This window comes from Aulonocara stuartgranti, assembly GCF_965226115.1.
Source record: "Aulonocara stuartgranti genome assembly, chromosome: 18".
NCBI classification, from domain to species: Eukaryota; Metazoa; Chordata; class Actinopteri; order Cichliformes; family Cichlidae; genus Aulonocara; species Aulonocara stuartgranti.
Window position 1 is genome coordinate 25,239,988 of NC_138954.1, and position 27,987 is coordinate 25,267,974.

General features: G+C 39.0%; 1 protein-coding gene across 6 annotated transcripts; it reads right to left on the minus strand.

Annotated features, from left to right (window-relative positions):
* Window positions 1-379: 379 nt before the first annotated feature.
* Window positions 380-27,590, minus strand: tbl1xr1b (TBL1X/Y related 1b). 6 transcript variants are annotated; one of them, XM_082512590.1, is made up of 16 exons: window positions 27,506-27,590; window positions 25,312-25,378; window positions 20,774-20,877; window positions 20,455-20,600; window positions 19,735-19,951; window positions 18,213-18,345; window positions 14,735-14,876; window positions 14,294-14,357; window positions 14,109-14,206; window positions 13,345-13,405; window positions 12,837-12,958; window positions 11,293-11,367; window positions 9,584-9,711; window positions 8,689-8,854; window positions 8,480-8,581; window positions 380-2,947 (listed from the first exon to the last, which is right to left on the minus strand). In XM_082512590.1, the coding sequence occupies exons 3-16, from the start codon at window positions 20,829-20,831 to the stop codon at window positions 2,921-2,923; spliced, it is 1,539 nt and encodes a 512-aa protein (XP_082368716.1). In that variant the 5' UTR covers window positions 20,832-20,877; window positions 25,312-25,378; window positions 27,506-27,590; the 3' UTR covers window positions 380-2,920. The 6 variants fall into 6 exon arrangements, with proteins under 6 accessions (XP_082368716.1, XP_082368717.1, XP_082368714.1 ...); XM_082512591.1 differs by lacking the exon at window positions 27,506-27,590 and adding an exon at window positions 27,312-27,460; XM_082512588.1 differs by lacking the exon at window positions 27,506-27,590 and adding an exon at window positions 26,892-27,095.
* Between the last annotated feature and the right edge of the window lie 397 nt (window positions 27,591-27,987).

The window sequence follows — 27,987 nt, forward strand, 5'->3', positions numbered from 1 at the left end:
ATATTTTTGTTTGCTACAGGAAACTTCAGATCTTAATCTAGTTTCCTAACATGAAAATAGATTTAAGCTTGCTCACAAAAAAACAAAAACCCTTCCTCATGTTTGCCGTCACTTTTTTGAAGACCACACTTGTTTCTTAAATGCTGTAACGCATTGCCGTTTCTCTCCAGTCATCCTAGCTGTCAAATGCTTGGAACACCATCAGTAAAAAACAAATACAAAACTAGACAAAAAACTGTTTTCAGGTTTAAGGGCAGTGAGTGACATTTGTTCACACACAGGTGAAAGAATGCTTATTGACCACACACATTCATTCAATTAGTACCAGAGAAATGACTCAGACACAGGAAATCAACAAGCAAAAGATCAAAGACGTTGATATTATCAAAATAGATTTTATTCTAGACCTTGAGATCTGAGTGATATTACAACAGTCTGATCAGGAGGCTGCAGACTGCAGCCATGTGAGTGAGAGAGAAAGAGAGTACAAGGGAAAAGACGAAAAAAAACCCAACAAATCTTAAAATCAGTATTTACACGTTGTGTTATAATACATCGACAATTAAATCCAGATTTTTCTTTTTGTTGTTCCTTTTGAGTATACAGCTACAAATAAATCAAAATTACAAAAGTTTTGATCAGTACAAAACCTTCAAGGGCTCTCCAACTTAGCAAAGATAGAATTAGTACTTTTGGAAGGAACAAAAATTAAAAAATAAAATAAAATCGCGAACACACTTGAATGCAGCGTAAAAAGCTTATCGTCTAAAAACAAACCATTATAAAATACCATTCCACCGTCATAGACATCATTTGAAATAGTGTCCTTGTGATTCACTCCAAGTACTGCTGACTGTATTAAAGCAAACTTCAGCATAGTTCAGCTTCAGTATTTTTTTTTTTTTTTTTTTTTAAAAAGACAAGTAACATGCTGAACAAAACCTCTGAATTATCCAGCGACGTGTGTGCACATATCTAGCCGAGGGTGTTGTTATGGCTACGAGATGAGAGCGGGAATGCCATGAAGTTAGTTTATCTCAACGTTGAAGTGTCCTACGAGTCAGACAAGACACCGCTGACCTTACTTTTCCTACTGAACGCGTTCTAAATCATTTGAGCCGTCCTCAGGGACTTCTTAAATCAGATGTGCCTGAGACAGTTTCTCCATTTGCACCTAAAGTGCAGGTTAAAAAAATAATAATAATCAAAAAATCTACCATTGTCTTTTTCTTTTAAATTTAGTTCTAACTGTTTAATGGTATTTTATAAATAAAAAACATTCCTCGTGGTCACAACTGTCAGTGATGCACAAGAACATCACGTACTGTATTTCATGAATCTTGAAAAGGTTACTTTAAAATCCACCCATAACGTAGGAGTGGCATACACACACAAAAAACCCCTGTAGTAGCATAGATATATATTCATAAATGTATTTATATATATTATATGCAGATACCATGTTACAACAAGTCCTATGCTGAGAGTCTGCATTTTAACAACACAGACTTGCCTCAAAAACGAGCCAGACGAGACACTGCTAACCTTATTTTTCCTACTGAACGCGTTCTAAGTCATTTGAGCTAACAACACGTTACGAGTCCTATGCTGAGTCTGCTTTTCAAAAGCAGACTTGACTCAAAATGCCAACTCTGAACACTGCACACAAAAGCACAGTCTATCCGTGCATAGGCCTGAACACAGCCTGTCTCCAGAGTGTGTGTGTGTGTGTGTGTGTGTGTGTGTGTGTGTGTGTGTGTGTGTGTGTGTGTACGTTAATGCTGGTCAACTACTACAACAGCAGGAAACAACACTCCAGATCATCTTGGTCTAATTGTTTCCGGTATCGAGAAGCAATTAGACCAACAAAGCTGCATTATGAAAAACAATGGACAGCAACAAGCCATTAACTGAGAAAACAAGTGCAATTAGGACTATTAATTGTACAAATCCGATGAAGTAATGGGCTGGTTTTCCCGTCTCTGTCACCAAGTGATATCTGCACCGACAGATCAAGGACGAGGTGAGTTTCAAAGACGTGAACCTGAAGCTGACCGCTCTTCAACAGCACTGCTGTCATCAGTGTTAAAAGCTACACAGATCATTTTTCAGCCAGGAGATTTTGAATTCTTCAGGGCACCAACACAACCTGATGAACTGTGATTACCTGAAAACCATTTCTGAGGATAAAGGTTGCAAACAAAGGACAGTTCAACCTTTGATTAACTGCTTCATATTTAGTTTTTTTGTTTGTTTTTTTTAAATGGCAAAAAATGGAACAAACCTACTGGATAAAAATAGAGTTGACAAAACTATACACCTGCATTTTTGAACCTCAAAGACTGCAGTAAATGAATTTATCTCCAAATGCACGACTCTGAACATCCACTTTTTAAAAGACAAACATCTTTTTTCTTTAAAAACAAAAAAACATCTCCCATCTCCTCTCTCTTCTCTCCCATGTAATTTACAGAGACCAATAAAGTCCAAACTCAACACAACAATGTCCACAGGACACTAAATGCTGACATATGCAATATGCACACACCAGAGAACAAAAGTCTTTACAAGTCGGATACAAAGGACAAAAAGAGCGAAATCAAGAGGAATCCTGGTGTTTTGGTTTGCTTGTGGTGACACATTTATACTGTGTGATAACAAAGAAATGTTTAACTCCTGCAGGTCTGAGGAGCAAAGACTGATGTCCATGCAGACCTGGCATATCTGATGCATTTGCATATAAACTGTTTGTTGCCATGGTGTGGTCCTTGGGTCTATGTCTGATGGAGGGCGTGCTCCAGTTGGCTGTAACAGCGGGCCATGGCATCTGTGGGACTACAGCAGTGTGGCGGACAGGCAGGGACAGTCATTTTGGCTATGTACACATTCGTAGTCGGTCCATGGCTCCCCCCGATGAGTGTCATTTTCTCAGGTCTAGTACGCATACCTGTCAAACAGGAAGGCATATGTGGTTAGACAAAACGTCACCCAGTTTCAGTTTCTGCCGTAGTCAGAAGCTGTGTGAACGCTTCAAGGTGTACAAATATTTTCCAATCAGAACCCAAAAAGAGCAGAGGGCCATACTTCCCCTGTGGCATGTTTAAACAACTGTGTTGTCCCCTCCCCCCTCCCAAAAAAAGTGCATGTTTCAATTCGCATCACCTCAGTAAGACCATGTGAAAATTAAAACAAATCATCCTAGGTGAACTTAAACACCTTTGTTCCCCTTTTGTTAACACAGAAAAACGCACCACACAAAAATACTGCAAAAGGACGGTCGCCTTATATACATAGAGTATAAACTCAACATGCACATTTCACTTGAAAATTAAGATGTGAAAATGTGAACAAATCAACTTGTTAGAGATATTCTTCTCCTGTTGAAAACCCCCCCAAAAGAAATAAATAAGTCTTCTCATCAGATATTGATGCTTCTTTCCTGTGTGACAGAAAATAGGAGACAGATGTTTGTTTGTTTTTTAAGTTAATTCCCAATAAAACTGTTCTATCACTAACTACATTGCTGTCTGTATTACTGCTGAAGTCCTAAATGATCACCTTTAAAGTGTTTTTGTGCTAATAACATCACGTACAGTCAGACAGGCATGGAGAACAGCACTGACTGGGAGGCTTTGAACAGATCACATAGTTCAATTCAAAATATGAGACTTTAAGAACGCACAAGCATCTACTTAAAATCTATTGAATGTATCATCTGTCATATTATTATGTACAATTCCACTGTACTTTGTTCATCTCCCTTAAATAAACAGGCAGTTTGCCAATCTGTTATTTACTCATTTTGACATACTGTAAATATTAAATATTGTGCTTAAAACATGAGTAGAAAGTGATATTTTTGACTGTAAAAACCACAAGCTTGTTTAACTAATCATTTTCATAACTTGAAATGCAAATAGAAATTGTACATTTAAAAAAAAAAAAATGCACAAGTTTTGCAAACAACAAAGTTATATGGTACTATTTACCTAAAATGCAGCCAAGGCTCAGACTTTTTTTTATATAACCATTTCAAACTATTTACAGAACAATCAGGTGTTCTGCATCAAAGAAGAAGACAAATTATTTATGCAACTCCAAAAAATAGTTTGTGTCCACTATGACACAGATGAGAACAGCACAGGGATAAACCTGCAGGTCTGACAGCAGGCGTGTCACTCAGTGTTTACACTGCAATCTGCCTTTGGTGCCTTTTTTGCAGCAACTGTGACGTTCACTAGTAGAACTGACACACAAAACAAAACAACGACTACACCACACACTAACTACACAAGACAACACACTAACTTGAGACTCCAAACACGGCAAACGTCACAAACCTCTCACGTAGCAAAACTCTCGCTCTCTCTCTTTCGCTCACTCTCTCTCTCTCACTGCTAAAACTTCCCCCTCTTCCCAAACAACCAAATGCCACATGTTGCCATATCATTTTTTGATTGTTCCACACGGTACATTTTTCCACCAATAGGGAAGGAGTGTTTTTTCTTTTTTCACTCACAATCAAAGCGTGTTTGCTAGCGCTCTCCTTAGAAAACGCTGTTTTTACCGTTTCTTCCCGGAGTAAACGACAGTTTTATTCAGAAAAACCCCCCAAAAAAACCATCGGTTTTACGTGGCCTATCAACACAATTTAAAACCTGGTACATAGTTTGAAATCTGCACGTTCGACCCAAGTTGAAATGGAGACTCTGGGCCCGTCGACCCCAGAGGGTTAATCAGAAAGCCTAAGTTGGCTAGTTATGTATCGGGCTAATGTTTAAAGCTTTCACTTGAGTAAATTAACTCATATTACTGTAATGTTAGCTAAGTTCACAGCATATTCCATAAAAGCGCTGCCATACTGCATCACACTCAGTGCATTTCAATCATTGCTCCAGCGAGTTTGACAGCAATATAATAATCATAATTTAAAAAAAAAAAAAAAAAAAAAAAAAAAGCGTGTGTAACGTATGCATACTGGAAAATTATTTACTAGCACTCACCTATCATGCGACTGGAAAGCGCAAACTCCGCCATTTGTTCCATCAAACACTCATTAAAACAGCAGCCTACAGGTATGTTAGCGCACTCATGCCCGACTGTTCGAGGGAGGGGCGGGGCCACATGTTGAAAGAGACGGAGGCGCAAGGGAGCCCAGATCGCGAAATTTTGCTTTTACATTTTGCGACTCATTTTGTTTCTCTATCTGATAAGAAAACTATTCAACCAGATAGTTATTTGTGGTGAATGAAATACAGTTACACTTTCAAGCACCACATCTAAAATTCAAGCACTTTTCAAACCTTGAAAAGACAACATTAAAATTCAAGCATTTTCAAGGATTTCAAGCACCCATATGAACCCTGTGTGATACTGTGGAAACTGAACGCACTGCAGTGTGAAGAAGACTAGTGGGCATTTCAGCATAATAAACATATAGTTTAGCGCACCAACAGTCCAACTTAAGACCCTTTCTGTTTGACTCTTTCTCATATGTACAGTAAGCTTATTTTAACTTGCACCACTTTTTCCTTTGTCTTTATGATAATCAGTGTATGTACGCAAACAGACCAATGGCAGGAACTCGTTCCACGTGACGCTACTCAGCCAGTCATATCCTTAATTCAGAGCATGTGTGAAAGACAAGATGTATAATTCTGAAGAAGTAGGTTGCGGAAAAGGAGGGTTGAAGCTGAGATGGCTTATATCTGAAATCTATAGATTTCAGGCCATTTTCTAAAACATATAGAATCAACATTTCAAACAAACAAGTTCCTCAGTTTGGAAACCTCCACAGCACTCTACATCAGTCTTCTTCACACACAGCAAAATCATCTCTACAACAAAATGTCAGTTGCCCTTTACAAAAAAGTCCACAAATGAGCACACGATCAACCAAAGTGATAAAAATCAGCAGCATTGCATAGCCTGTTTCAACAATGCACAAAATGCCTTTCACACTTCAAAAGCATTGCTTCACTTAACCTAACCGCTTTTGTTTGTCACAGTTTAAATCGGTTTGTGGTGACAGATCAACACAAATTTTAGGTAGCGTATGGAAATTGTGTTTCGTAGGAAATATGGCAACTTGTTTCAGCTTAAAAATAAAGTTTGAGAGTCACAGGACGAGCCGCTAAGCAGTTTGTGTCATTGTTCTACTGTTTTGGCTGATAACGGTGTAGCATCCCTGACTGAATGATGGTCTCTTATACTGATGCTTCACAGAGGTTTTATTGGAAAAGTTTTTATTGAAATATTCAGTGAAGACACCGTAAGAGCTAGGAGCAAAACAAAACCAACAATATAACTACCATAACATCAAAATATCAAGGAAATAAATTTCTCCTGCTCACATATAGCATACAAATCAAATTTACATCACTCAATTCACTATATCACCTCACTAACTTACAACTACACATAAACTCTATTAAACGACATTGTGATTGCACATAACTTATTCCATTAAAGGAAACATTAATAAACCTTGTGCCACTGTCAGCCAGGTACAAACTGGCACAGGAAATGTACATATTTTTCACTTTAAGGTAGGGCTGCTCAATTAATCGAATTTTAATCTCGATTACGATCTGGGCTTTCAACGATCATTAAAAATGACTGAGCCGATTATTAGCCCCTCCCTCGTGCTTTACTCTCGCGCTGCTCCGTGTGGCAAATCGAGCGCACCTCTCTGCATTTCGAACACCGTCACAACAATTAAGAGGACCCGAGGGAAGCTCGGGAAGCTAAGCAGAAGTTATTTGGAGAGGAGTGTGACTGCCGTTGGTTGAAAAGAGAGGCAAAAAAAAAAACTTCAGTGGTGTGGAAACATTATGGGTTGGTGGAGTCAGACGTGGATCAAGTAGACACAGTGTGTAAACTTTGCTACAGTGTTGTAGCTGCACCACAGAGCAACACTGCAAAGTTCACTAAACATAGATGTTTACATTTTTCATTTATTTTTTATATTGCAAACATTTGCACTGTTGTCAGTATTTGCACACTATTTTATATTATTTTTTGACAATCTTTAAAGTCATTATTCAATACATTGTTATTGTTAAATAAATATCGTCAAATAATCGAGATCTCAATTTCAGTGAAAATAATCGTGATTATCATTTTTGCCATAATCGAGCAGCCCTACTTTAAGGCACACTATTTATCATATCCTAAAACAAACGTTACTAACAAGCCCTTTAACGGTTTTGTGCCAGTTTCCTGTTGCAAAATAAAAGCATGGATTTCAAAATAAAACCGAACTACCTTTCAAACTGCAAAATAGAAAAGGAACATTTTTAAGTCTTTCTCAGGAGTGGTCCAAGATAGGTACATATAGAGGACACATACTCTATATAGGAAGGTCCAGTCCGGGATGTTATGTTATAAACATACTATACAGTACCTTGCTAGAGCAATGTAACTTTGTGCCACAATGAGCAATAGAATGCATAAGTTGAGCATTTCAACTTGAGGGGTACTTTGAAATAATACAAAAATACAAACAGTTCAAATTTCCTTTCCCTTTTTTTGGCTTTGTGCCCCAAAAAACAGGAAACATATCTACACTGTTCCTCATTTTCTCCTACTGCTTAGCACGTAGCTGCTTACTAGTCGAATGTTTCCATTCCCACTGCTGTGTCAGTTTGCAAGAGACAAATACTTCATAATGCAGAGGCATAATGTTTGAAAAGCACGAGACCTACAAGAACAACATTTTCGGTGTGCCTGGGGAAAGGTACACTACTAACAGTGCTCTGCTTCATACACAACAGAGCTTTTAGCTCACATAAAAGCCAGCACTCTAAGGCCAATTAACAATTCTGCTATCAATATCAGCCTATAATCCAATTAAATAATTCAGCAGTAGATGTACTCCAGCCTTTTCAATCCCCTCATAAGAAAGTCTATATGCAACTCTGCGCTTCCTTGTAACCTCTTATGGGACTTCTGCAGTTTCATTCAAATGCAGATAAAAACCTTTTAGAGTTTGGTTAAGAAGCATCTGTAAACAGACAGACGGCTATTTGATGCCATGATGACCATAAATCTTGCCCTGATTGAGCATTTTAAATGAAGCCTTCAGATTGAAGTGCTTTATTCATGGCTGCCGAAAGTGCTAACAAATCCAACAAATATGAAGAAAGTTCTGAATTCACCATTTATGAGAGGCTGTTAGCTGACAGCTCATAGAATAATCAGCTCAGGTCATGGCTACAGTCAAACAGTCAATTTTGCTTAGGAAAGTTTCTAAGCGAGAGAAATGACCAAATACTTCTGCTACTGTAATACTAGCAGCAGATGTACTTGTAGTAGACCCCCAGCCCATTCTATCAGAACAGCTTGGCAAGACCTATATTAAATGGGGCTGACACATTTCTATGGTCAGGAAGGTGGTGTGAAAGTTGTAGACACAGGCTAGAGCACATGTGGGTGGATACTACTGGGAGTGATGAAGCTCTCAGGCAGCAAAACTCACCGATCCATCAGATGCGCTGGCTCCTACTTTGTCCCCTGTTGCATTCCAGCACACTTCAAAGATCCCACCTGTCCCTCGGTAGCTGTGGACTAAAGCACCCGTCTGGAGAGACACGCACAGATTCATCAATAACAGGCAACATCTTTAGAATATTGTGGTTCAGCATGTATTACCAGATCAGCTTTTAATTTGAAGGTAGCATCACAGACCTGAGTGTTCCAGATATGGACACACTTGTCAAAGGAGCCGCTGGCCAGGTGCCTGCCATCTGGGCTGAAGGCCACGCTGTAGACGGGCTCCTGGTGGCGGGTCAGAGTGTGGATGCACACGCCCCGCTCCACGTCCCACAGGCGCACTGTTGAGTCAAACGACGCACTGCAGAGAGAGGGGAACGAGAGAGGATGCAAAGGGTCATGTGTCAAGAACCATGTGCAAGATATAAAATACACTGCGTCAGTGGCATGACTGCTACTTAAAACGGAAACTGAAACCCACCCCTAAATAAATCTAAAAATCTAGTCCAGAGAGTAATTGATGGGAAGCAAACATGGCAGAGCTGCATTATCCCAGACGCAGAAATGAAGATGAATTTTTTTTAGGCTGCTCGATGTTACCAATAACAAACCAATAACTCATTCTAAGCTTTAATTATTTACAATGATTCTTTATTCAGTTAAACATGCAGTTAATGAACTCTGAATTCAGAGAAAATACAAGGAAGTAATAATGCTGGCTAATGCACAGCCAACTCTTATTTGCATTGTGTAGTGAACCATGTCCAAATCCTGAGCACATCCAACTGAAAGCAAACATTTTTCTCTGGACTGTTCTTTCAAAGGGATACATCAGATCTCAGACAAACAAACAAGCATTTAACTCTCATGCCATAGTTACGTTTAACTGAAAAACTCCCAAAATGTTAGTATTAAAAAGGCCATTTACTATAAACAATCTGTTTATATCTGTGACTGTTTTCTAAAGGTGTTCCACCAACAACAATTTACATACCATTAACATTCCCTTATAAATAGAAATCCCCTTTGACACATGACATAGAGAGAAAAAAAGATGAAAAACTAGGAACACGTTTCATTCGATTCTTACCTGGCCAGCATGAGGCTGGCGTTGGGATTGTTGGTCCCAGGGCCTGTGGGGCTCCACTTGATGGTGTAGATTTCTTTACTGTGGGCCTGGAGGTCATGGACACACAAATCCTGCTTCATACTCCAGATCTATATGAGAGAAAATCAAGGCAACATTTAAAAGCTATTAATTTAACTTGTAATGTACGCTTGGGATTAGGGCTGCTCGATTATGGCAAAAATGATAATCACGATTATTTTCACTGAAATTGAGATCTCGATTATTTGACGATATTTATTTAACCCTTTAAGATCTACCATAGAACCAAGTCCGCCAGAGCTTATATTATTATTTTTTTTTACATGTTGTAGTGCCATTTGTGGGAGCATTTCAAGTTGCTATACATCAATACAACTGTTATAGCCCATATATTAAAAATATGTATGCATTAAGTCCATAGTAACTACATTAATTGCAAAAAAGTGCAATAAACTACAAAAAAATTGAAAATCGTTTGTTTTTTGTTTTTACATATATTTCTACTTGGCGAAATTTATGAGGTTTATCCCTCAAAACTTTAAATACAAAAAAGTTGCAAAAAATAGTTTACAACAACAGGAAATTTATTTTGAGTGTCTTCATAGTTTTATTTTGGAGACACAGCAATTTTTATATACTGCAGGAAAAACAAAAAAACAATCCTATGATGCAAATTTGCAAAGAAAACAGCATGTGCATCAAAATAAACTATTTCCAGCAGTGCAATTCGAGTTCTAAGCATCCCAGAAACTATTCAGAAAAGTCAAACATGACTTATGAAAACACCAGTATAGGCTTTTAAGGCCTACAAGTAAAAAACTACATTTTCCGCGAAAATGACGTCACTTCCGGTTTCGGGCAGGAAATGCGATAGTTCGTGTTGACGTCTTTTTCAATGTGGGAAGTGTTTCTGGAATATTATGTTTTTGTTCCTGCAAGCGCTTTTTATGCAATTTTTGCAAAGCTATATGTGGAAGGAAACCGTGACCGAGGACGAGCTGATGGCATGAGATGTAAGTACAACTCCTCCGGTTTCATATGGAAAAAAATTTATTGTGCTAGCTTAAGCGGTTCAGGTTCTACAGGGATTTAAAAATAGTTACACAAAACAGAGCGTGCTGCTCTGACCGGCTTTAAAGGGTTAACAATAACAATGTATTGAATAATGACTTTAAAAAAATAATATAAAATAGTGTGCAAATACTGATAACAGTGCGAATGTTTGCAATATAAGAAATAAATGAAAAATGTAAACATCTATGTTTAGTGAACTTTGCAGTGTTGCTCTGTGGTGCAGCTACTACACCATAGCATTTACACACTGTGTCTACTTGATCCACGTCTGACTCCACCAACCCATAATGTTTCCACACCACTGAAGTTTTTTTTTTTTACCTCTCTTTTCAACCAACGGCAGTCACTCTCCTCTCCAAATAACTTCTGCTTAGCTTTCCGAGCTTCCCTAGGAAATGCAGAGAGGTGCGCTCGATTTGCCACACGGAGCAGCGCGAGAGTAAAGCATGAGGGAGGGGCTAATAATCAGCTCAGTCATTTTTAATGATCGTTGAAAGCCCAGATCGCAATCGTGATTAAAATTCGATTAATTGAGCAGCCCTACTTGGGATACAGTGTTCCTATGAAGGCCCGGCTTGTTCTTTTCCGTTAGGCCTCATTGCGTTGAGTGAACCGACCTTTAGGGTCATGTCATCGGAGCAGGAGGCCAGCAAGCTGCCAGTAGGATCCCACTTTATGGCGTTCACTTCATTCTAGGGTGAGAAAGACGTGAGTGTAAACAAAAAGTCTGACTGGCGCACATGGCCACAGATAATACAATACACTACATGAGGATAACACTGGCTTATGACCAAACAAAAATCTCTTCTAAATTCAAGACTTTAAACAAATCGTTTCCAAGGTTAAGGTTTCATTTACTCCAGCTCACATTTTTATTTTCAAACTGGCCAAAAATGAGAAGGGTAAAAAAAAAAAAAAGACAGACTCTTTGCCATAACAATTTGCAGAACAATCGTGTTGACCTGCATAGTACATATTTCTATGAAATAAATTAGTTAATAACCAGCCTATCAGGCTCATCAGCTTATGACAGAGACAAATGATAATGGCAGTGACACATAATGGTACGATAATTTTTTTTTACCACTGACTGAATGCACTTTATGAGCACTATAACTTTTATAAGAAACCAAAAGGAGGGAGTGCCACCCTGATATTATGTAACACAGTAATGTTCCATCTAAATATAGTCAAACCTAATAATAGACATAAATTTAACTGAACCACTGTAAAGTGATCCCTCTCCTTTCATCTCAGACAGCTGTCACAAAGCTCCCTGCCAGTTTGCATTCACCTTTACTTTACTGCCATCTTGTGGCCGCAGTCTGCTATTGTCAACTGATCAGACCAATGTGCGGGTCAAGCGGACCTGGCTCTGCCTTTACTGCTCTGAGATCAGTCAGATCTGGGCTTTGTGTGGAAGCACAGCTAGTATTAGCAAGTAAACAAGTATCACCGAGTTGCCTCTTGCTAATCAGTGTGGCCAACGTGTGTGATGTAGAGAAAATGGAGAGTGAAAAGGTTGATACTAGCTGCTTTAGTACATTACCAAGGAAAGTTGTGACAATGATGTTTGACTTGATGATGTTAACCAACACTCCACCTTTATTTGTCATTAACATTTTAGATATTGAAAGTTAATCGTACTGTCAACGTTTTTCATTCTATTGATTTCTTGCTATTAACACATTTTATTACACTTTTTAAAAACATTTTTATTCATGCAGCAGCAATATTTGAAAAATTCTTATTTTTGATACTTACTTGATACAATTTTGCAATTATACAGATCATACCGTGTTTTATTGCTTCTCTACCTAAAGGAATGGTTTGAAAACTTCATCTAACACTTGTCAGTTTCAGCTAATAGTAAATCATTTTGGTATAGCAGATATTCATTTAACTAGAAAAGTAATATTTTACAAGTCATCAGCCAGGAAGGAGTGTAGACAGGCAGCATAAATGTTTTAATCTGATCCAGTTTATCTTGTTAAATAATGAAGGAACATGTTTCTGTTTGTGTCTCTGGGCAACAACCTTCTCCCTTTGTCTTTCTGTAAAAGTCACCGCACATCACTGATCAAACACAGCGCATTTGAGCACCAGAGCTGTTTTCCTACTTGTGCAATGGAGTGCAAACACTGGAGTGTTCTATTCTCACCGTGTGTCCCTGGAAGGTCTTTACAGGTCTGTCCTGGCCCAGCTTACACACATGGATGCACATGTCTGTGCTACACGAGGCAAATGTGTTATTGCTTTGCCAGTCGACATCCAGAGCGGGCGCTGTGGAGAGGTAAAGATATAGCTTAAGGCTGATGTAGCAGTAAGTTGACGTAGAAGATCACAACGAACAAATCACGGTAAAGATTTCTTCCTTCCACATTAGATCTGATCATCAGATCAACATATGGTTTTAAAACAAAACAAAAGAAAAAAAGCTTTGTCTATTCATTTAAAGCTGAAATGATACCTTGTGTGTAAAGATATACTAGCTTGAATATCACAGGATCAAAGCTCAGTCACAATGTCCAGAAAAACTAGACAGAAATAAGTGAAGGTCTTCTCACTGTGCTCTCACACTGCAGTTCAACTAAAGGTAACGTATGCCTAAAAACAGAAACACTCCAGGAAACGTCATGTGAACAATCCAGCTGACTCCTGTCACTCACCTGAGTGGAAAGGAAACTGTTGCTTCGCCTCTCCCGTGTGTGCATCCCAAATAATTGTCGTCTGTGTGAAGATAGAGATGCTTTTTATGACGAACTAGTGTCATTTATAAAAAACAATCAAAAACATTACATAGAATAAAACACTCTCTTTTTAACATCTTGCAATCTTTTCATATTTTGCTTGTTGCACAAGCAGAGAAAATACAAAACTACACCACTATATCACAAACATGACGAAACTTTTATATCACAATACGCCAGCCCCTGGTCAATCATGAGAATCCCAAGGTGACAAGGTTTTAATATACTTCTGTACACTAGGTGGCAATGTTGAACCATGTGTTGATAATTCTGACTGGACAAACAAATAGCTTTGTGATTTCAGATGAAACGCTGCCCTTCACATTTATGACATACAACAACCTGATTATGTTACATATCCACACAGACGTGCATGGCATCAATTTGCTATTGCTAAAAGGAAGAAAATTATAGAAAATAATTGTCATTAAATTATCATTTATGCAAATTCATTTTTAACTTTCCCTTTATAGCAGAATATCATTACGAATTTTCTGCTTTTAAATTTGATTCTATAAAAATGGGCAATATTTTGAGTAATGACCAATCAAACCCAAGACAATGTGTTCAAATTGTTTGTTTTAGTCAGACCAGGAATCCAAACCAATGACCGAAGATTTCCACCCCAAAAATATTCATAAATAATAATAAAAAAAAATACAAAGAAAAGCAACGTGTCTCACCTTATCCACACCAGCGCTAAGGATAAAGTTTCCTTTCTTATTCCACTTGAGTGCAAATATAGGGCCTTTATGCTGACCCAAAGTACTGGCCAAGTTACCTGAAAAAAAATAACCAAATGCCACTTGGAAAAAGACCAGGGACAAACGCCTGAAATGCTACGATGCAGAAGATGCCAGAGTCTTACCGTCTTTTGTCCATATCCTAGCAAAGCCATCATATGAGCCGGTTGCTAGTAACGTCCCCTCGCTCTGAAGGAAAGAAGCGTGGTGTCATTGGGTGCAGCCAAATTATTATGACTAATTTATGAGTAAATGAATGAGGCTCATTTTAAGCGTTGTGCATCGACTTTGACTACAAAAAAATGGTAACAGGAACATATAAGAGTAAAAGAGCACAAAATGTTTGCAGCTTGGTTATGGAAAAGGCCTTTTCCCTCATCTGAGTGCCTCCTTATACATGGCTATAGTTAGAAGGAATGCCTCTTGATAAAGCTGTGTTTATTAGCATGCACACAGGCGCACAAACCCACACCCGAAGACTAGATGACCAACACAGAGCACTCAGTATGATCGTGTTAGTGTGTGGGTTCCACAGTTTAACTTGACACAATCCCACTTTCACTCACATTCCAGTCTAGTGAGGTGACGTCTTTGTTGCTGGGTACGTCCTGGCCCCCTTCCCGAATGCAGTGCCTCAGAACCAGCTGGGTGGATCCGCCTGTGCTGTTCTCGCTCAGGTTCCAGATCCGTGCTGTCGAGTCCCCGGACCTGAAGGAGTCAAAACAACCTTGCGTTAGGCACACCCACATGACTTGGACTTCTAAAATCGGTACTGATAAGGTTATAAAACTGACCATCATTGCTCCTGAGTAGGGTTGGGGTTTAAAGGCATTTTATCGAACCTGAACCCAAATCATCAAATCCAAAATCTTTTAAAATCCCTATCAAAACTTTTCACATCATCTGTTGAAGAAAAAGGAGAAAGAGATTTTACAAGCACAAAACTCATTCACGTTGGTTTATGTGGATACTTGGCCCTTTACGCAGACCCTCCTATATTACAGGATTGTTCCAGATGTAATCGCTTTTTTTCTCCATTTTATTTTAAGACGCATGCACATACTGAGGAGCAAGACTGTTGAATACACAGCAAACAGCCAGCTGAATACTTACCTCTGGTTGCCTACCATTATAAATTAAGACTCGCCGGTTTAATTTGGAAAAAAGGTTTAAAATGTTATTGGCATGTTTCAGCTTTTAATTCCTGCTGAACAGAGCTTTCTTTCAGATGATCGTTATTTTTCACCTTTTTTAGTCCACATAGTGGTTGTGCATCCTGTTGGATTGCATGCATTATTCTTCTATATCATCTTGTTCAACTGCTGAAAAATTCAGGCATTTCCCTTGAGCCATGTTGACAAACAGTGGAGCGTAGGAGTGGAGAAGTTTGTGCCTGATGTAACCGCAGAGAGAGCTGATTTATGAGTGGGTTTGTCTGACTAAGAGTTTAACAAACTTTGGTCCGAGTAATTAAATAAGAGTAGAGCAAATACAGCGTTTAATGTACGGCCCATTTACCTAACAGGTGCAACTCTTGAGGTTATCTGCCTGGTTTTAAAGCCATAAAAAAGCCACCAGCTATAGATAGACTGACTGTAAAACGGCAATAAAGTGCACAGAGTTTGACACTTGAAGCAAATAGAGAAGAATTTAACATTGTGTTTAACCCTCTGGGGTCGACAGACACGCCGGCGCGTCAAAATCACATGACCATTTTAAGACGACACAGCTTTCACATGTGGGACATTAATGATATTTAGCGTGTTTAGAGGCTATAGTTAGTGTGTTGTGTAGTTATTGTTTTGTATTGTGTGTCAGTTATACTGTCACAGTTGCTCCAAAAAAGCCATTTAAGGCAGATTCCAGTGTAAACACTGTCTCCACATGGAAAACTAGACTGATACACCTCCTGCTGTCAGACCTGCAGGGTTTAGGCCTGTGCTGTTCTCCTCTGTCTTATACTGAACAAACTATTTTTGGACTGGCACAAATAATTCGTGTGCCTTCTTTTTGTTGCAGCACACGTGATTGTTCTGTAAATAGTTGGTTAAATGGTTAAATAAAATAAAAAAACGCCTGAGGCCTTGGCTGCATTTTTAGGTAAATGGTACCATATAACTTTGTTGTTTGCAAAACTTGTGTATAATTTTTTAGAAATGTGCAATTTCTATTTGCATTTCAAGTTATGAAAATGATTCGTTAAACATGTTTGCAGGTTTTACAGTAAAAAATATAACTTTTTTCTACTCGGATTTTGAATTTTTTTGTCTGAATTTAGATTAATTGTGCTAATATAGTATGCCAAAATGACAAAATAAATTTCAGATATTTGAGGTTGTGCTGAAAATAATGATACCAAACAAGGCAAGGTAAACAGTTTTTAAATGTGAAATATAGAGGTAAGATCAAAAGTAGTCAAAAACGGCCAATTATACCCTGGACCCCAGAGGGTTAACACCAAAAGTGATTCTTGTCACTTTATCTGTCAGTGAGGGATAAATCAACACCTGTCAGGAAATCTGCTGCGTTGGATTCATGTGTTTTCTGAAAAATGTGTCACATTTGCAGCATGTTTTGTTCTTGAATACATACTCCACCCATGTAAAGAGATTCCCTCTGTGTGATTAAGATAAGATAAGATAACCTTTATTAGTCCCACGCGTGTGAAATTTTACCAGTGTTGGTCAAGTTACTTGAATATAGTAAATAGTTACTATTACATTGATTACTTCTCCAAGAAAGTAATCCTGTTACTTTACTCTTTACCTATTTTCAAAAGTAATTAATTACTTTATTACTTAGATACTTTTAAAAAAACAAGATACACAACCTAAAGCACCAGATCTTTCAGCCCAATTCTATTTCTTCTGCATAATCCATCATATAAATCAAATGAAAAACTCTTTTTAAAACTTGTTTTATTTGTTTTAATCTTTTAACTTTATGCACATTGCATCGAGCAAAAATTAAAAAATATGCAACATTCTCTCACTTGAAGAAATTTGTTTCAAGCTATTTTCTGCATATCCCAGCATATAAAATAAAATATTTTTTTGTGTTTACACTCACTCTTTCAAATAGAAGCAAGTAAAACACAGCACAAAATAAATAAAGTCAAAGATTCAGCAGCACTGAGTCCTGTCACTCTTAAGTCTATTTTCACCTGTTTCGCAGGAGTGGGGCTGTTGGAGGTTTGCCCGGTGCTGCAGCGGTCATGTCAGTGAGGGGTTCTGGGGGTTTCTCTGAATTTCACATTCCTGTGGCAGTGTGCTCGGTACTTGCTCAGATTTCAATTAAAAATTTTTGCTGTAGAAAGAACTTTTCTTCCCACACAGAGTGTACAACACACGCTAATGTTTTTGTCACTTTTTACGGAATCAAACTCAGAGTAATGTCAGTACTTCCCAGCTTTAAACGCTGCATGGTCGTACTCTCTCCCACACTCCATATTATCCATTGTTGATCTGCACACGTCTGCTGCTGCCACGGATGTCGCACGCTCAGACGTCATTGTCATTAGACACTCTCATAAACAAAATCAAGGTTTAGTAACGCAGTAACACAGCGTGCTAATGGGAAAGCAACAGTAATCTAGTTACTGTTTTGCAATAGTAATCCCTTACTTTACTTGTTAATTGAAAAAAGTAACGTGTTACTGCAAATCTCGGGTGATTACACTGAAGTGCACCAGCAAATGTCCAGGAAAACACTCCTCTAACTGAGAAACATTCATTTAGCTGTGATAAAAGCTCACTGACTATTCCACACAAGTTATTCTTTTTATAAATCAACCATTTAAAAATGATCAACTATGTTTACAGATCTGGACTCTTTATAATAAATCATCAAGAGTGAACTCTGGGTAAAAAATACTTAAATTACGACCGATATAAAAAAGACAAGAAGGAAAAGCTAAATCATTTTGGTTATTTGAATTACAAGGTGAAAAGGTGATAATGTGAAGGTCTCAAAGAAACACGCTTAGCTGCGCCAGCTCTCGCCCATAACAATCCCACGTTTGCATCAGAAAACTGTAATACTGACCCAGAGGCGAGGAGGTCGTTCACTGGGTTCCAGGCACAGATAAAAACCTCCGATTCGTGGCCCCTCAAGACCATGGCTTTACTCTGGGGGATCTCCACATCCCTGTCTACCTCCATCATCTCCGAGTGGTGATCTACAGGAAGGAGCGTGAAACAAAAACTTGAGTATTCTTTAAGTACTGTGCAATTTTTCAGAAAGCAAAGCGAATGCAGTGCAGCAGGAAAAGAGAAGCAAATACATGAATGAAGAGAAAAAAATAATGAAAAGGTATGTTATATGAGCACATGCTAGTTTCCTCTCATTGAACGCAAAGAAGAAAAAGTAGAGTCCTGTTCTACTGCTACAAAAGTTAATTTGAAAAGGAGTAACCAGTTTTCACTAAACATCATTGTGCAACAACCAGCCTAGCAAACCGCATCACACTGTACAAGATTAGTCATGATGGGAATCTGACATCACCCAACCTACAAACCACAGCATTCCCACAGCAGCACACGAGTATGTCATCGCTTGAACTTATTTCATAAAAAGTGGCTTAACCGCAAGCACGAGGTGCTGAGGTCAGATGGTTAACACCACTGTGTCCACACAGCAGTAACCGGATCCTCAGTGTGGAGGCATTTAAGCAGTGTACTGAATTGTAGGTCATCGGCGTTCTTGAAGTCCTAAAGCTCCAGCACACATGAACTATTGCAGGTAGGGCTGGGCCACATCATACCGCTCACGGTAATATCGGTATAATGTTGGGCAATGATAAGAAAATGAAATATTGTGATAGAATGTAAAATGCATATGCGCAATGCCTTTGCTTTCATACGCACCATCATTATTACTGAACTGATTTTATGTGGTACACGGCGCTCAAAAATCTGTCAAAAATGTTTTAGTACCACTTTGCTAAGCTATGAAGCTGCACCGCTTGATGGATTGTCGGAGCATTATGGCTACCGTAGTCGGGAGCCTCGCAGAGTAATACATACTGTGCTTCAACATAATATTACCGCATTGTGTGTGTATAACCTCTTTATAAGCTTTGTGGATATTATACATGGTTATGCTGAGGATATGTCGGCCCATTGTACAACACAGTCAGGCCAAAACCAACCAAACCAAAAGCACTTTACACAAAACCCTCAAACTGTGACGCAGCCATGACGGGAAAGATTAAACCGGTCACACAGACAGAATCATGCAAAAAAATAAAATAAAAATCAAAGAGGTTAGCTTTAACAAGATGCAATCTTTCAGAATATTATGAAGCCATTCTAGTGAAATTAGCAAAAAAAAAATTTTTTGACTCATAACCTGATTGTGACATTAATTCAGGTTGTACTGTTGCCTCACTAAAAGTAGATCATCTAGGTGTTTTGTGTACTCATGTTTGAAAATGTGCCAACACTCCTTTGTTTTATAACTGTGTATCAGACATTTAGCTCAAAATAACATCCTGCATGAGACAAGAAAACACAACAGGTAGTTCACAAGCTGATTCAGATTGTTTACAACCATGAGCTAAACTTACTGGCTAAGGTGTGGGATCCATTTTCCTCCCCGTTGGCAGCGCCCTCTCCGTTCTTGGTGCTTCCCTGTGGCCCCGTGCTGCTGCCACTGCTCGCTGCCGCCTGCTGCTGGGCCAGCTTGTCTCTATAGGCCTGCTGCCTGGTCTGGACCACATCTGGCATTACGGCATCAATCAAAGACAAGGACTCGATTGGCCTCCCGTCAAATAAGGTGCCGTCCTACAAAGAGAACATACAGTGTTATTTAACCCCATTACCAAAGGAGTTGGAATGATTGGGTGGAAAATTGGGGGGGAAAGGGGAAGCTGGAAGATTGGCACGTTGACAGTAGCCATCTTAGTTTTGAAAAACTGAATGTGATAAAGAGGAACAGGTCTGACTGTGAAACTACTTGCTCCGTTTAGCACCCAGGCTCTTTTAACAGAGCCAAGCAGCTGTGACACGGCCTGCATGTGTTTGGCATTGCCTTGCTGAAATAAGCAAAGCAGCATTATTGCTGAAGATTCACCCCTTCCATAACAACATGAATTTTGGCTTTTTAACAGTGTGTTCATAACAAGCCAGGTGGTCTGGCATTCATGATTTCCAAAAAGAATTTCTAACTGAAGTGGTCACACTGTTATCAGAGCAATCGACACATAAGTAAACACTACACCCATTCTTTCCAGCATGTTTCAAGTGTGAACTAATCAGTCGATAGCAATGCAAAGACAGACCCTGACCTCATTGATGCTGACTTCAGCCTCCACATACTGCAAGCCTTTCTGAATGATGGAAATGAGGGCAGCAGGGGGCACCAAGGCTCCATTGATGTTGGACTGACTGATGTGGCTCTCTATGCCAAAGGTGAACGCAGAGTGAGAGAAGCCTGCGGGAAGAACGGATCATGCAAAAAGTAGGATGAAGTCAAAGTTCATTTCCACAGACTCAAATGCTGCAAGATTAAAAGTTATTCATGACCAAATATTAAAACTACTAACACTGCGATTACTACAACAGCAAGCAGAGCTGTTTGATCAAATATTGATTTGTTGGACATACCAGACTCCTGCAGATATCTGTAAACCAGGAAATTAACCTCATCACTGCTTATGCTCATTTTTAGTCCTGGTGATTAAACCATTGGGTCAGCACAGGATAGGAGCCTGTAAAAGTAAAGCACAAAGCACAGAGTTCATTAAAAGCCAGTGGTATTAGACACTGCAGAAGTGAAGTGCAAACGAGTTCTAGTGGTACACATCTCGATCACTCATGTGTTAAAATCAACAACAACATAAATGGACTGCAAAAACATTAGTTGGTATTCTGGCGCGCTAAATCAGTTTTAAAAGGGTCATACATGCACTGAAAATGAAAATGAATCCTTAAATGAAATCATTAAAAATAAATTAACTTGCTTGACCTACATCTTGGATATTCAAAAACAGAAGTAGGCAATCGCAAATGTCATTTGATAAATGACGACATCTTGTTCCTCTTTATTTGTGGATGCAGAAACCACTTAGCTCTAGGCAGGGCACCAGTTTCCATTCATTAACCTACAACAGGAAATAATTACCAGCCGCCTTCACGAGGCAGACAGGTTATTTTATACTGAAACGTCTGGGAAAGATGGGATTTAAACCTCGGCAATAATCCATCGAGTACTTGTGTCTGTCCTCCATATTTGTTCATGCAGAACCTGCACTGTTTAAATGGGACTGTGGAAATAAACAAGGAGACTGGACGAGGGACAGAACATCTACTGTTTCCACGATGCCAGCCTGCTGAAAAAGTCAACATGTCTCCTGCCACATCCCAGAGGCTCAGATCCAAGACCAACTCAACCAAAAGGGCTGGAATCTGGTACAAGTCCTTCAGTAATCCATAACAAGGTGGTCAGAAAGTCCTGCGGGATACATTTTCTCACAATGAAGCAGTATGACTAGAACTTAGCAAAAAGCCTGAAAGAAATCACAATCTCCGATAAGCTCTACTGAAGGAAACAAAAAATGACAACTAACAACACATTTCAATAAAATATGCACCCCTTGCCACCAGTGTATTACTGTCACAGCACTGTCTTCACCTTAAAATCTCTGTTTGATGGTTATAGCACAAATAAATGTAAGCTGATGCAGCACTCCTGCTGTGTGAGCTTTTATGCTCACAAACGTGACATCACATCTGCTGGTGACAGCAGCAGTTTTGGTGTCACTTCAACCTCTTGATTATTATAACCCAGCTTGTGCCTCCACAGCTGGGTGCAGAACCTGAGTGTACAATCGTGTTGGGTTTTACTGCCAATACAGAAGCTCAGTGATTCACAGATTATACAAAAGGGGATGTGTCAATAGTTTAAAACACGAGACCTTGTGGAAAAATAACTTCGCCAATGTCTTTGCTTCCAGTTTTGACTCCTTCCCATCTTCCCATTTCTGAACTGATGTGGCGTACAGTCTGAGTAGCAACACCTATTGTTCATTAGAAAACTCCAGCAGCCACCCGCATCTTTAAAAGCGAACATAAATAGAAGCTGAATGCAGTCAGGTCTAAATGGTGAGCAAAGAGTTATGAGTATCTCTTAGGTAACTTTCAAACTTGTTATGAAATTTTAATTAGCAGCTTAATAGCTCAGAGACATAACTCCCAAAGCTTAAGCATCATAAGTCAGCTGTCTACCCAAAACCCTTTCAGACATGCATTTCTTTTGATTAATCTGACAGCATCTGAACATGCTGGCTTCTCGTCTGAATATCAGTCATGGTCACTTTTCTGTAAAGACTGTCATGGCAATCTTAATAGTTTAGACCTTTTAACATTTATGTATCGCTTCCAAGACAACATGAAGTCACAATAACTAACAGGTCTACGTCTGTCACATAGCCACTCACAGTAAGATTAAAGATAGAATAAGTAATTCGAGATTATCTGATAGAAAAAAAAATTATGGCACTAATAAATATACACAGATGGGTGTGTAATTCATTTTTCTAACAAACTGATGCATCCTCATCAACTTAGAATGAATACATAAATACATAGACAAATACATATTGGCATTGGTTTGTGGAAGCCACTATGTTGCCTTGCCTTCTTTTATTTTCATCATCTCGCCTCCATCACTCCTCTCTCCCCTGCCTGATTTCCACCTCATACTTTCTTCTCACCTCAAGCTTCATCTCCTAAACTGCAGTCAGAGCTCTAACACAAGAAAACATGTTACAATTGTATATTCTTAGCAAATTAGACATGCCACCTTCCCATCTTTGGACAACAACAACAACAACAACAGCTGGTAACATGCTAACATTATACCAGCTAATGTAAGACTCAAGGTTCTACTTTTAAAAGAAATAAATAGAATACAATTATTCATTAATGCGAGAAAAAAGAAGGACATTTTTGGATGCTGTGTGGATTTTCAATTTAGGGCTCAATGTGACTGCACCTGCAAATGTGCTTATTTATCATTGCAGGTTCAGTCACACATAACACTGAGGGGAGGGGATCCCTCAGTAAAAAAGCTGACAACCCACTCCACTCTTAATTAGGCAAGGGCCTGATGAGACGTGGAGGAGACAGGTAAGCCATTTTAAACATAGAAAAACAGACTGAACAACTCTGAGGTCAAAAAGGAAGAACCAACAAAGAGAAGATACTTCCAGCTGCGCCCTTATTCCAAGCTTGACTCACAGTTAGGAGTCCACTAACTTTTAACTCCTGAGGCCAAGACTGTGTCCCCTCTTGGTGTTGAACCTGGGATCTTTTGCGTGGAAGGCAAATATGTTAACCGCTACACCAGTACAAATGATAATAGAGTTGTGATATTAAACCTCTAATGTATTCACCACCCCCTGAAATTTCAATCAGTGATACTGCTTGTCTTCAATGGCAGGTCCTTCAATATCTCCCCCTCAATTACGAGAAGACTCAGATCCTTCACTTGAACTTCCTGCATGTCATTGATATTCCACTGTCTGTGTGAGTTTTCTTAGTCTGCATTTCATCTTCAGATAATTCACTCTCTTATTAGCTTCACTAACATCAACATGATATTCCTAAAGATAAAGTATGGAGTTAAATATGTGACTTATCATGAAACTGAGCCTGATTAACTGCAGGAATTTAGAGATTACAAGCATAAAATAACCTCTTATAACAATAATTTGGCAGCACTGGTTGACATTTAAAGTCATAAACAAACTATTCATATATTTCATGCTACATGCCACTTTGCTCTCTCTCTCTCTCCAGTTTCTCTGGTTCTCATTTCAGCCTCATTTATTCTTTTAAAACTAGACATTCAGCAGACCAAGCTGATGAAGTTTCAATGACCACCCACCAAATGTTTAAAATAGTTGTACAGGTGTAAAAACACAACATACGAGTCAGCCGTACAAACAAACAAAAAAAAAAAACCCTGCAAAGACACTCCCATACTGTAAACCTATAATGACACATGGTATTAATGGTGTTCTGTAAAAGCAGCAGGAGGATTTATTGACGTATTCTCTAAATAAATATTTCACATCATTAACAAACATCAACTTTAATTAAAATCCAAGAATTTTAGGACATTCCTGGTGATATCTATTAATGCTGGATTCTCAACATTTTCTTTCACATTCCTATTACTAGGACCTGTACCACATAAGTAGTCATTTCAACATTCCCAGGATTAAATATGAATATATATAATACAAGCTGAAAGGAACACAGCTGTTGCCAACAAATCAGCTACAAGAGTGCTCTTAAGGGGCAAATTACAGTACTGAAAGTACTGTATAAATGTGTGTGTGGTTTAAGTGCTTTGGTCAGTGAAACTGGAAAAAGAGTTGCTAAAAGTAACTCTTCAAGTGCAGCTTATTTAAAGCAAGGAAGAAAAGCTGGAAAAAATACTGTGTAAGTTAAGGGACTTCTCAGTGTTACACCTTAAGGACATGGGATAATCAGAACGACTAAATCATGTTTAGGGTGTAAGACAATTTTCTTTTTTCAACTCCAGCACTGATGGTGTTTAACAGCAAGTAAAGAATAATTATAAAAACAGAATTCAAAAGTAGGCTTAGAGAAAGTGTCAGCTTCACGTATCAAGGCAAATAGAACAACAAGGAGAAAAAAAAATGAAGGAGGAAGAAAATAAACACTCTAGCCCTAAGTATTATCCACAAACCAAGTTCAGAGGGATTTTCAAAGAGTGATGAAACATTTTGTTTGTTTGTTTGTTTTTACAGAGAACTGACTGGTCAGCATGTAGTGATTTTGTACCTGCTGATCTCTTATCTCAAATGTAAATAGGTTATATCTGCAGCATAAGTTACTACGGTGATGTAACCCTGTACGAATACAACCCCTTTGTAATACTGACAAACACTGGGTTAAACCTGAAATTACCGCAATAAGCCCAAATCCTGCTCCGTACTTTAGACTTCTGGTTAGACCACAGATAAAAGACTGCTGTGCTCTTCTTTAGAAGAGTCCCTACACTAGGCATTAGCGATATAATTTTCAACACAACCAAGAGAAAGACACCAAGCAATACCTACGGAAGGGGGTGGGAGGGCAAAGGAAGGACAATAAATAGTGATATGTGTTACCCATGTGATCGTGATATCCTCAGAGGCGCATCATAGCGCTTTTGTCCTCGGAAACAATTTTCAGCCCCTAGGAGAAGAAAAATACAAACATAAATGCCCCATTACAAAATCAGTAACTACACTACAGTTCATTATACATACAAAAGCTGCTTGGTGTGTAATCACTCCTTAAAACAAACAAACAAAGTGAACAAAACATATTTTCATATCTTTTAAGTTTGATATGAAAAGTCAGACTCATGAGTGGCACCCTTATGACTCGCAGCCCAACTCTCCCCATGTAGTGGAGGTAAATAATCTGCTCCAGCTTTCTGAGAACCAGACAGGCCCTGCCACACATTCATGTGGGACACAGTTTCCCTATCAGTGTCATGACAAATTACCCTACTGAGAACGAACATTTTAGCAATGGCTTGTTAGCAAGTGGATGAGAAGGCAACCTGAGTAAAATGCTCTGAAGGAAGGGGCGTGTCACAAAACAATGAGAGAATCTAGGTCAGCAATGCAAAAAGCTGAATACACCAAATGGATATGTGTGCCATGCCTGGCACCAATCCCTGCAGTACTTCTCTAAAAGAGACGCATGCCTTAAATACACTTAAATAGTAAAAAGGAAACGAAATACAGATGTTCCACTGTTGATTCAATGTAATAAAGGCGGCTGTTGCCTAGAATATTAACAAACAATTGCTCACTTCTTCGTGTGGTATTTTGCATACTAGTACTTTCAACTGGGCAAATCAGATTTTGTTTGGTTACCATTTTAGGCGAAAGGTCGTCTGTCTGACTGGAGCCAAGTTAAATACATTTGTCATCATGTTAGTCTGCAGGGAGCTAGCGATGAATGAATGAGTTGAACTTTGGTGTGTGACAAGTCACTATCAGCACAGTGTGTGCTCATAAATTACTCAAACTGCCCCCAAGTGCCTTTAAGACAACTCTGTTTAAAATAAACTCTCTACTATCAGCACATCTATTAACAGAGTAGCAATAAATAGACTTAAATAGTTCCTGCTGTATTTGTAGGTAGGCTGACAATTGTCCACATGTCATGTGTCACGGGGGGATGCGAATGTGCGAAAGGGCGCTACCGGCCTTAGCATTCCAGATATAATTGTCAAATGAAGGCTAATTACTTGCGTTTCATTCCCTTTAACTTCACCACCAAAGAATAGTTCAAAGTTGTGTAGATGCAATTTTAACGTGGTGTCTAGTGTGCAGTGATAAAAGCTAATCAAAAGCTAACGTGCGAGTTAACATTAGTTTTGCCTCAGCGGCGGCCGTACCCGTCAGTACACGCCAGCCAGGCAAGGCGGTCTGTACTTCATTTAATGCTCCTCACAAGCACTTAGCCGCATCTGCTAATCAAATATTTTAAAGTTCTATTAACCCGTAACTTTTTTTTATTCATACAAAAATATACGCAATTCACGACAACAGAGTAAAGTTAGCTTCTCTGAAACTGCATTTCAAACGAATACAGTGAGGTCGTCAGCCCGCTGCCGCTCTGAGCCTTCCAACAAGCTAACTAGCTAACCTAGCATGCTATGCTAACAAGTTAGCTACAATTTCCTACCTACTTGGACAAAAACCTCTCAATTGGCGATATCTTCCACAGCTCTCGTGTTCAAGTCAAACCGTGTCATCTCTTTAACCGACTGCAAGAATGGTGGTTTTCCCACATATATGAACTACGATAAGGTTATAGTATTAAAGCTAAAGGTAGGCGTTGAGAGGCTGTAACGGCTTCAGACATTAGACACATTGGAGTGACCCGACATGCAAAAATGAGCTCCTGTAACAACTGTTATTTCAAAGCGGCGCGGACTAAAGATCAATATAAAGATTAACCCGTGACGACGGGAGCCCATTATGCAAAAATATTCCACGTGTGTTCCGTTAAATAATCAAAACTAATAGCTCACTCATGTTAGAATAACAGGGTATTTTATAATTCCGTCCACATGTAATTGAAACACAACCATAGAGCGGTAACTAACCTATTTCCCTAAAAAAAAAAGCCACCAAAAATCACGCCGGGTTTTGCAAATGCTGAAACTGTCCTCGGAGTTGATTAAATATAATGTCTTCGCCCGTTTCATATGTTCACGCCAACATGGAGCCGCATTTCCACGCAGAAACCGAGCGATAAGATGGGGGGGGGGGGGGGATTAGGGAGAAAAAAAAAACATACCAAGGCCTCAGCGAGTTTGTCCCGCAGCCAAGCACCAGTCATAACAGTGTCCTCGCCCATCCCCCACTACACCCCATTTTCTCTTGGCGAGTCACCACTAGCCCTGGATTAATGACACCCCACCCCCTATCCTTTCCCCAGTCATTCAGACTGGGAAAGTCAACAACAGCTTACATCATCATTGCAATCTGTGTTTTACACAGATTTATCAGAGCGCTTTTTTTTTTTAGCTGCACACATAATCCATAATCATGCTAATTCCGGCCATGTGCACGATGAAAATCACAGTCACGCTGTACTGTAATCATTTAAGATTTATAGTGTCTTTAAAAAACACTGCTTTAAAAACAAATCCATCTTCATAATGCAATCTAATGTGTGCTGTATTACAAAGTGAATTGTTTGAATGTGACAAACGAATGCCCCCATTTAAGTCTTACACACCGGGGTGACGACACCAGGTGAGATGTCTATTACACAGT

Excerpts from the sequence above, each read along its gene's own strand:
- tbl1xr1b (XM_082512590.1), bottom strand. The coding sequence starts at position 20,831 with ATGAGCATAAGCAGTGATGAGGTTAATTTCCTGGTTTACAGATATCTG. Across the intron at positions 9,712-11,292 it reads CCGATGACATGACCCTAAAG|ATCTGGAGTATGAAGCAGGA; the intron begins GTCGGTTCACTC and ends TCTCTCATATAG. Across the intron at positions 2,948-8,479 it reads CCAGCGCATCTGATGGATCG|GTATGCGTACTAGACCTGAG; the intron begins GTGAGTTTTGCT and ends CCTGTTTGACAG.